Below are 9920 nucleotides of genomic sequence, written 5' to 3'. Positions count from 1 at the left end.
CCGTTGGCCTTGCATAGGACTAGGCTGCCGGCTGGGACTTTTAGTTCCACGCATAAGGCAGCACTGAAAAGCGATTCCCAAAAGGAACTTCAGAGGTCAGCTAGCTGTGAGTTGCCCTGCTAAGAAAGGTACACCACAGCCGGCTGGGACTTGTAGTTCCACGCATCAGGCAGCACTGAAAAGCGATTCACAAAGGAGCTTCAGAGGTCAGCTAGCTGGGACTTTTAGTTCCATGAGTAAGGCAGCCCTGGAAAGTCATTCATATGGAGATTTCAGCCTATGGTTAAATGTACGCCCCCCCTGCTGGGAAGTGTAATCACGGGAACAGGGAGGCTGGAATAACTGGCCTACTCACTGGGGGCTGGGAGCCTGAACGCCTGTTATTTGATCTCATCTGTCATGGTGTGTCAGCAGGCAGACAAACCTATGTCCTAGGCGCTCAGGTCCTGGAGCTGCTGGGCATGCCTATGGAAGATGGTGTCTGGACTCAGGAGGTACAGGCTGAATGGGCCAAAGAGACCGAGGCAAGGACAGAGTCAAGAATCCAGGGTCAGCTTGAGTCTGGGCATCCCCGGTAGTCTCGATCCTCAATCAGGTGACCAGGCTTTGTGAGAACCTCGGACAACTGAGCGCCAGCCCTGTGGTTGTGGCCTACCCCATGCCCGGGGGCCATGAAGTGATGGAGCACCCGGAAGGTGCCCTCCGTCTAACCATCATGGACCTGAGCAGGGGGTATGGGCCGCCATCTCCAACCCAGGAGGTTCGGGCCGAGTCAGCCTTCACCACCCCATGTGGCTTGCCTGAATTTACGGGAAAGCTAGTTGGGGTTGAGAACGCACCAACCACCTCTCCAGGGTCAGGAATGACCTGCAATGCAGAATGGACCTGAGTGCAGTTGCCCACTTTAGGGGCCTTGTGGTGTTTGGCCCTGTCTGGAAAGAGCAACTCGGGCCCGTCACTAGCCTAGTCTGACAGTTGAGAAGGGTAACTGTCAGAGGGGCATGGCAGTGGTTCAGTTTTGGAACACACCGGTAGGAAGAGACCCCCAGAGGTCTGGGCATGGGGAGACTGAGGCAGTTGTGACCTGGTCTGCTCCCCAGGCCAAAAAGCAGGTTACGTCCGTCATGGGTGCCGCTGGCTATGGTAGGATGCCTGGATGCAACTATCATGGCTCAGCTGGACCCGTGACTGACCTAGCAGACAGGAAACTGGAGGAACTGGTGTCCTGGATGCTAGCAGGTAATGAGGACTGTCCATCTTGGATGAAGGTACCTGTGGACACCGCTGGGAGGCAATTTCCAGAATTCACCTGTCCGGTTCCAGTGCACACAGGCGCTACTACCTTCAGGCCAGATGTAGTCCTAGGCCTGAGGAAGAAGGTGGGAGAGGGAAATCTCCTTCTCTAACTTGACAAGAAGCTACATATTAATATGTTAGCAGGTGACACCCTTCAGCCAAAGTGCTTTGTGAACAGGTGAACACCCCGGCAGTGGCCATGGCATTCGGACAGCCACAGCCACCTGGTGCCCACCCGTGACCACCCACTTGGTCGGCACAGCAGTGTTCCCGGGGAGAACAGATTCCTGTTCAGACGGACCTTGGTTCTCCCGCAGTGCAGCGGTACCAGGTCGACCCATGGTGAACCTCTGGGCAGAGGTCGGTTGCATCAGGAGGGAACTTGTAGTTCCCTCCCATGCAAACTACCTGAGGGGGAGGTGTCACAAACGCGCGCACCAGAGATAGACGCGGTTCAACCATTTTGGCTTCAACCTCCATCTTGGCGAAGAGATTAACCGTCCTGAAATATCTTTTTCTTCATCCTCCCCCTTCCTCTCTGTTCAGCCACCATGACACCTGGTTGTGAGTCACTGGCAGGCTAGAGCAGCAGGCAGCCCAGAGCTACAAAGCCCCCCTCAGGAGAGCTGGTGTCCCACTGTCCTGAGAACCTGTGTAGTTTCACACCTCGTAAAACAGATAAGGAGCCTTCCCACAAGTTGAAAGAAATGCTGACCTGATGAGCCTAACCCACTGGAGGTGACAGAATCAGATAAACTCTGTTAAACTCCATTTTTCCACTATGTCTCATATCTTGGAATATGAGAGACCTACATAAAAGCCGGATATCTCATCAGATGGACAATGAGCAGGCGAAAAGTTTGATTGGTCACTTGCCTTATCTTGGGCGCATGGGAAGGCAGAAAAATAGATCTTGCGAACCGTGTAGCATACAATTTCATAATTCATATCTAAATAATCCCCAGGCTTATCTGCATAATAAAATACCCGCGGGTAGACTGTCGCTTGTGCAGATGGAACGTGCTGCTGCTGGGAAACTTTAAAACAGGCTGTCAAGCCTAAGGAAGGTAGAATTGAAGACATCTCCCATTTTTCCATCGTAACAGCGGGAGATCAAAGCACCATTCTGCTCTAAAAAAAACTTGGATCTGCTTACATCAAAGGCTTACTGGCAAGTAACTTAACCCAGTAACTTATCTCTGTTATCTCTTTTCAGGGCTATGCGGTTTCCTGTGTATGTATATATATATATATATATATATATATATATATATATATATATATATATATATATATATATATATATATATATATATATCTATCTATCTATCTATCTACAGTGGGGATCGAACGTTTGGGCACCCCAGCTAAAAATTTGTATTAATGTGCATAAAGAAGCCAAGGAAAGATGGAAAAATCTCCAAAAAGGCATCAAATTACAGATTAGACATTCTTATAATATGTCAACAAAAGTTAGATTTTATTTCCATCATTTACACTTTCAAAATAACAGAAAACAAAAAAATGGCGTCTGCAAAAGTTTGGGCACCCTGCAGAATTTATAGCATGCACTGCCCCCTTTGCAAAGCTGAGACCTGCCAGTGTCATGGATTGTTCTCAATCATCGTCTGGGAAGACCAGGTGATGTCAAGCTCAAAGGTTTTAAATGCCCAGACTCATCTGACCTTGCCCCAACAATCAGCACCATGGGTTCTTCTAAGCAGTTGTCTAGAAAACTGAAACTGAAAATAGTTGACGCTCACAAAGCTGGAGAAGGCTATAAGAAGATAGCAAAGCGTTTTCAGATGTCAATATCCTCTGCTCGGAATGTAATTAAGAAATGGCAGTCATCAGGAACAGTGGAAGTTAAAGCAACATCTGGAAGACCAAGAAAAATATCAGACAGAACAGCTCGCAGGATTGTGAGAAAAACAATTCAAAACCCACGTTTGACTGCACGATCCCTCCAGAAAGATCTGGCAGACAAATATGGTCTTCATGGAAGAGTCATGAGAAGAAAACCTCTTCTACATCCTCACCACAAAAATCATCGTTTGAACTTTGCAAATGAACATATAGACAAGCCTGATGCATTTTGGAAACAAGTTCTGTGGACCGATGAGGTTAAAATTGAACTTTTTGGCCGGAATGAGCAAAGGTACGTTTGGAGAAGAAGGGGCGCAGAATTTAATGAAAAGAACCTCTGTCCAACTGTTAAGCATGGGGTTGGATCAATCATGCTTTGGGGTTGTGTTGCAGCCAGTGGCACAGGGAACATCTCACGAGTAGAAGGAAAAATGGATTCAATAAAATTTCAGCAAATTTTGGATGGTAACTTGATGCCATCTGTGAAAAAGCTGAAGTTAGAGAGGATGGCTTCTACAAATGGATAATGATCCTAAACACACCTCGAAATTCACGGGGGATTACATCAAGAGGCGTAAACTGAAGATTTTGCCATGGCCTTCACAATCTCCTGACCTCAACATAATTGAAAATACAAATTTTTAGCTGGGGTGCCCAAACTTTCGATCCCCACTGTCTGTATGTATGTATGTATGTATGTATGTATGTATGTATGTATGTATATCTATATATCTATCTACCTAAGCTACATCTTCTCTGTAAATATTTTTATTGCACCTGTTTGACCTTTTTAGTAATAAATCTCTCTTTCTGAAAGTGTTGAACTGTTTCTATAACTCTTAATTGCAATTTACGAATCCCTGCCTTTAAAGAGACGCTACTGTTTGTTTAACTCTCTGTATAACCGGCCTGTGTCAATGACCGGGTTATGCGGACGATTATTTCAATTATTATAGTGTTATAGCGATATTGCGAGTTTCCTCTTTCTCTGATCAAAAAGGAGGTGGTGGCAGTGTGGAGGGGTTAAATACATAATTAACCTAACCCAGTAACAATCGCTCAGGTCGCAGGTACATAGATTATGGTCCAATGGCTGGAAAATCTTTGTGCAGGGTGCGGCTGGGCATGGTATTGTTACGCACGTCACAACGCGGTTTGGATCGGCCAGTCCTTCGGTCACGAGTTTGGCGAGAAGGGCTGGGGTCTGACGCCGCAATCGTGACATATATGATTGTTTTAAATTTGGATACAGCAGTGAGGGATTAGTACGCGTCAGGTTTTTTTTTGCCGTTTGTGTTCCCATTAGAGAGTTGCAAGCTCTAATAGAGGAATAGAGGAGATATCTTCCAATGGGTGGGGATTTGCCTCACATAGGAGAGATTTCCTCTCACTTCCTGCTGTCTCTACAAGTCAGGAAGTGAAGCAAGGTCTTCCAATCGAACATGAAAAAAAGCCTGACATGGATTTTCACAATTCTATATTCTTCCCAAAGTAGAAAAAAAGTTTTGCCTTTAGTTATATTTTAAGCTGCAGACCAGTAAAAATAAAATAAAAGCCAGTACCCAAGCAAAAACGGACTACCATATGAACATATACAGTATACTAATGTTAAAAACTTTACTCACTAATATATGCAATAGACTAATTTGACACTAACGATCACTTGCTATAACAGGATCATTCAAGGGAAAGCTTTCTTCTTGCACCAGATTTTACACTATCCAGTTTTAGTAAGTAACCCCCAATATAGTATAGAAAAAGATCTAAGGATTTATCCAGCAATGATCTACAGCAATGGTCTCCAAACTGCAGCCCAGGGGCTGGATGTGGCCCTTTGCTTGTCGTAATCTGGCCCTTGGGACACTATTCCTCCTACTTCTTCCAAGTGATACAAACAATGTGACAATCATTCCTGCCACTGACACCAAATATGGGGCAGTGTTCCTTTACCTAATACCAACCATGGAACACTATTCCTCTCACTACGACCAATGATGGGGTATTGTTTACTCCCATTTACGCCAAGGGGTTTTCTACTCACATTGGCCACAGTCCAGCTCCCCCAAGCTCTGAAGGACAGTAAACTGGTCCTAAGTGTAAAATGTTTGGAGACCCGATCTAAAGGAATTACCCAGGTTTTGTAATAGCTCTCAGAAACAGTTTTCTTTAGGACTGCAATTTCTTCAGGTGTATTTTGTTTATTGGAGGTGATGGTGGTCTAGAGGTCTTCCAATATTTGGGGATCAGATTCTTGGCTGCATTTTAGAGATGAGGTATCACTAGCTGTTAAATTTGAAAGCAGAGATGGCTGTGTTGTGGTATAACACAACCCAGGACCCTTTGGAAGAGTCACCGTAGCGATCTTTGTTATTAAATGGACAGTTTGTACACAGAAAAAGGTTTTATTAGGAACAGTTCCATCATATATAAGAGAAGGTGCCCGGAGCCAGTCCACACCTCTTCAAGAGATCCGAATCTCCAAATGGTATAATACCAACTCTGAAATTAAACCACAACTGTATACTGCAAAGTTGCTTCAACAACTTCTAAAACTCCAGCCAAACCCAGTCTCTTCAAAGGGATAGAGAGGGGAGGGTTAGAGTCTACATTAGATTTTTGGTGCAGTGTGCCCATCTGGGAATTTTCTCCTTACCTCTTCATCAGGAGTCAAACACAAGTGAAAGAAATCTCAGCACTGACAGGTATCACCAGTGCTGATAACTCTGAAATGTAAAATTGCCTTTCAAAGTGTAGAATGTACCCTTCTCCTGCCCTTGTGGATTAGGTCAATGTGCACAATTATGCAAATATGACCTTTAACATCACCGTATACAAAGCTTTAATTGGAAGTTTGCTTAATGAAAAAAGTCCTCCCAGTGAATATCCTGAACATTACAATGATTTTAGAAGACTAGTTTCTGAAAAAAATATTGTTGTTTGTTTGGCAATGTGAGTTCTCAGGGTGAATGGGAAGGTTTGCCTTCATTATCAATCAAGCTCAGTATTGATTGCAACCTAATTTGCAGTGGAAATTTACTTTAAAATAATACAATTCGGAACATGCAGGGTTTCTTCTTTATTGCAAAGAAACATACTATGTCTCTTGTGCAATAAAACCTTATTTGACTGCAAACCTCTTCAGAATGTGGAGTGAGCTGCGCCTGCACAGTTGTGTACAGCAAGCCACATTGCAGGGACAAATGAACTCCTACACACAATCACAAGTTGTGAGTTATGCTGTTCCAGTCCTGCAAATCAAGATGGCTAAAGATTGCAACCCACAATAAGAGGTCGCTGCCAGCAAGGGAGCCTGAGGACATTGCATGAGTGGATGGGAGTATAGTTCTATGTTAAAGTTGAACATCAGTCAGCATTCAAAAACTGCTACTTAACTGAACTCCCATTTCACTAATTAACTGCTCATTTAGCCTAAAGGCTGAGGAATATGGTGAAAAACGTCCCCTTTGCCTTGCTCCCACAGGCCTTCTCCCTGCCACATGACCACTCCCACAAAGTCATTCCTCTTCTTTGCTCACTCGGATACAGCCACTCCAATGTCATCATGAACATGCTGGTAGGTTAATTGGCTCCTGTCTAAATTGACCCTAGTATGTGTATGTATGAATGTGACTTAGGGACCTTAGATTGTACACCCCTTGAGGGTTAGGGACTGATGTGAATGTACAATATATATGTAAAGCACTGCGTAAATTGATGGCGCTATATAAGTACCTGAAATAAATAATAATAATAATAATAATGAACAATGCAGGACCAGTGGTTCTATATTGCATATGCGGAGGCAGAGAGCTCACTACACCTCAGAAGTGAAGGACAATGGAGGAGAGCACCAACTGGTAGAGAAGCGAAGAACAATGCATGTATTTCTTCTTATTGCTTTCCCCCTAGGTCAGGGGTCTACAAACTTTTGAAAATGGGCCAGTTTACTGCCCTTTCTAACTTAGGGGGGGCCGGACTGTGGACGGGGGAATAAAAAATGCCATAGGATTGGGGTTCAATGGGATTTAAAAATTACATGATTGGTGTGAGTGGGAGGAATAGTGCCCCATCAATGGTGTCAGTGGGAGGAATAGTGCCCCATCTTTGGTGTCAGTGGAAAGAATAGTGTCTCGCATCAGTGGAAGGAATAGTGCACCAACAGCTGGATAAAGGCAAGCAAAGGGCCATATCCGGCCCGCAGGCCGCAGTTTGGAGACCCCTGCTCTAGATCACAAGCAGTGCAAGCAAAGGCAACTAAATAGTAATTTTTCAGTGCCGACTACAGATCAGTTTTAAACTGTTGGGCAAACGTCAGAATAGCAAGAAGCCAATCACACAAGCAGACAAGTGGTTTGTTCTCAGATCTTGTCAGGAAATCTTGTCCTAAAAACGTCTCCAAGTTACCACATTGCAAAGGAAGCAAGACAGGTATATAAAAATCACAGCAACTACAGACTGATATAGAAAGCTAATTTTTAACAGTATTAAATGAAACCTGGCAGGATGGGTAAAGGGATAAAGTTCATTAAAATAAAACACCCTCTCAATGTTACTCACATTATAGAAGACAGATCTTCACGTATTGTATAGGAGAGTATAATTTCTTAATATATCAGTGGTACTAGTCAATCAAAAAAAGCCCAACTTCAGGCCCAAAAATTTGTTTTAATTTCTGGATAAAGTTTATAATGATTAGAATTTCTGGCTGCAGGTTTCCTAATAAAGAAGGGTTCCCTTCTCTTCCTGTTCTAACATCAGTAAGGTTTGTTTTAATTGCTAAAATGCACTGGATACAAAGAAAACAAACAGAGGGCGCACCGACCTAGTGCATTACCTTAAAAAGCATCTATTGAAAAGAATGATAGGTATTACACTCACAAATGACAATAATGTCAAAGGCACATCATGAAAGAATAGCACTGTCCAATCCACACTATAACTTCTGGTTGGCTCTGAGGCAAGTCCACGAAACGCGTTAGATGTTGGAAGTCCAGGGTTCCCATTGCGGACAATTACTTAGTGTAGATTGGACTGTGCTGTTCTTTCATAATGTGCCTTTGACATTATTGTCATGTGCGAGTACAATAACTATCATTCTTTTCAATAAATGCTTTTTACCACTTGCCAGCCGCGCTATATCCAAATGATGGCTACAGCACTGTTGTCCAGTTCTGGGAGGGCGTCCTATGACATCCTCCCAGAACGCGCCCTCCCACGCTCTCCTGGGGGCATGCACCTGGCGATCTCCGTGATCGCTGTCCTATGGACACAGCTGATCATGTAATGTGGTAAAAGGCCAATCACAGCGGTCTTTTACCATGTGATCAGCTGTGTCCAATGACACAGTAGATCACCAGTAAATGCAGTTGCCCGTTATCAGCTGCACTTTCCCCACGCTGTCACAGATAACCGGCAATTGTCAGAGAACGAATCGGCACCGACTATCAGGGCACTGAAGATCAGTTCCCAGCAGTGCCACCCACAAGTGCCCAGCAGTGAAACCCACCTGTGCCCATCAGTGCCTAGTAGTGCCGCCCAGCAGTGCCCCCACCAGTACCACCAGTCAGTGCATATCAGTGCCGCCTATCAGTGCCCCCTATCAGTGCAGCCTCATCAACGCACGTCAGTGACGGAGCAAAATTACCTGTTTGCAAAATAGAGACAAAAAAAAACTTTTTTTTCAAATTTCTTTGTTTATAGTGCAAAAATAAAACACCCAGCGGCGAGTAAATACCACCAAAAGAAAGCTTGTTTTGTGTGAAAAAAAAAGATAAAAATGTCATATGGGTACAGTGTTGCATGACTGCGCAATTGTCTTTCAAAGTGCAACAGCACTGAAAGCTGAAAATTGGCCTGGGCAGGAAGGGGGTATACGTGCCCTGTAGGGAAGTGGTTAAGGTAATGCACTAGGCCGGTGCGCCCTCTGTTTTCTTTGTATCCAGTTGTTTCAATTGCTGTCTGTGTCCCTGCGGATCATCACTAGAGGAGCATTTCACCCAAGAGAAGAAACGTCAGCACAAGGGACACATCCTACTGACTGTAAGTTATATCCCTTGTGCTGATTTTTTGTATTTTCATTTTGGCTGCACTTATGCTTTTATTAAAACAAGCATATTTTGAAAAGAGTTTTATATTTTATGATTAGCATAGGTAAGATACAAAATTAAACCAGTGCAATAGTTCTCACCTGTGGATGGTTCATAAGCCTTTTCTTCTCCTACGGAGTCTATAGGCTGCACTCTGCTCCCTCCACGATAATTGAGAGGCAGGGAATTCTGGAAGGTCCCAGTGGCAAGTGTACTCATGGCAATTCGGAGCTTTGGATACAGCAGCTGAACAAGAGGACGTGCTGAACAAAGTTTCATTAACAGCCTAAAAATTCAAATGTAAAATAATTTACTTATTTCTGCTTTAAGTGTATGACTGGGCAAAAAATATAGTGCATCTCTTTACTAGCAGCATTTTTAAAGTGATAAAACTGTGTATGCATTAAAGTAAAATGCAAGATGATCTGCAAATCTATTGTGCTCCTAATTTCCTCTTTTTGCTGACAACACAGTGCTTCTACTATACAATATCCCAACCAGTATTGTCAGCATTGCCTGATGGCCAACAAAACTCTGCCTATCCCCACCCCTCTCTGTCCCACTCCACATACATACACTGAAGCCCAGCTTTAGAAAAAGAAAGAAATCCATTCTTGCAATGGGTTCCCCTGCACTATAAGGAATAATTGCCCATTAGCCTAGGGCAGAGAA

The 9920-nt window shown here is 43.9% G+C and overlaps 1 protein-coding gene across 1 annotated transcript in view; it reads right to left on the bottom strand.

Moving 5' to 3' along the window:
- Window positions 1-9535, bottom strand: part of ALDH9A1 (aldehyde dehydrogenase 9 family member A1) — an 82820-nt gene extending 73285 nt beyond the window's left edge. The window contains exon 1 of the mRNA XM_089683068.1: window positions 9350-9535. Within this exon, the coding sequence (XP_089539194.1) occupies window positions 9350-9527 (178 nt within the window). The 5' untranslated portion in view covers window positions 9528-9535. The remainder of the gene's footprint in view (window positions 1-9349) is intronic.
- Window positions 9536-9920: the final 385 nt, after the last annotated feature.

Source organism: Staurois parvus, unplaced genomic scaffold, assembly GCF_062004578.1.
Source record: "Staurois parvus isolate SC_StPar_1 unplaced genomic scaffold, SC_StPar_1.0 ptg000300l, whole genome shotgun sequence".
NCBI classification, from domain to species: Eukaryota; Metazoa; Chordata; class Amphibia; order Anura; family Ranidae; genus Staurois; species Staurois parvus.
Note: the sequence above shows the minus strand (reverse complement) of the source record. Positions and strands in the feature narration are given on the sequence as shown.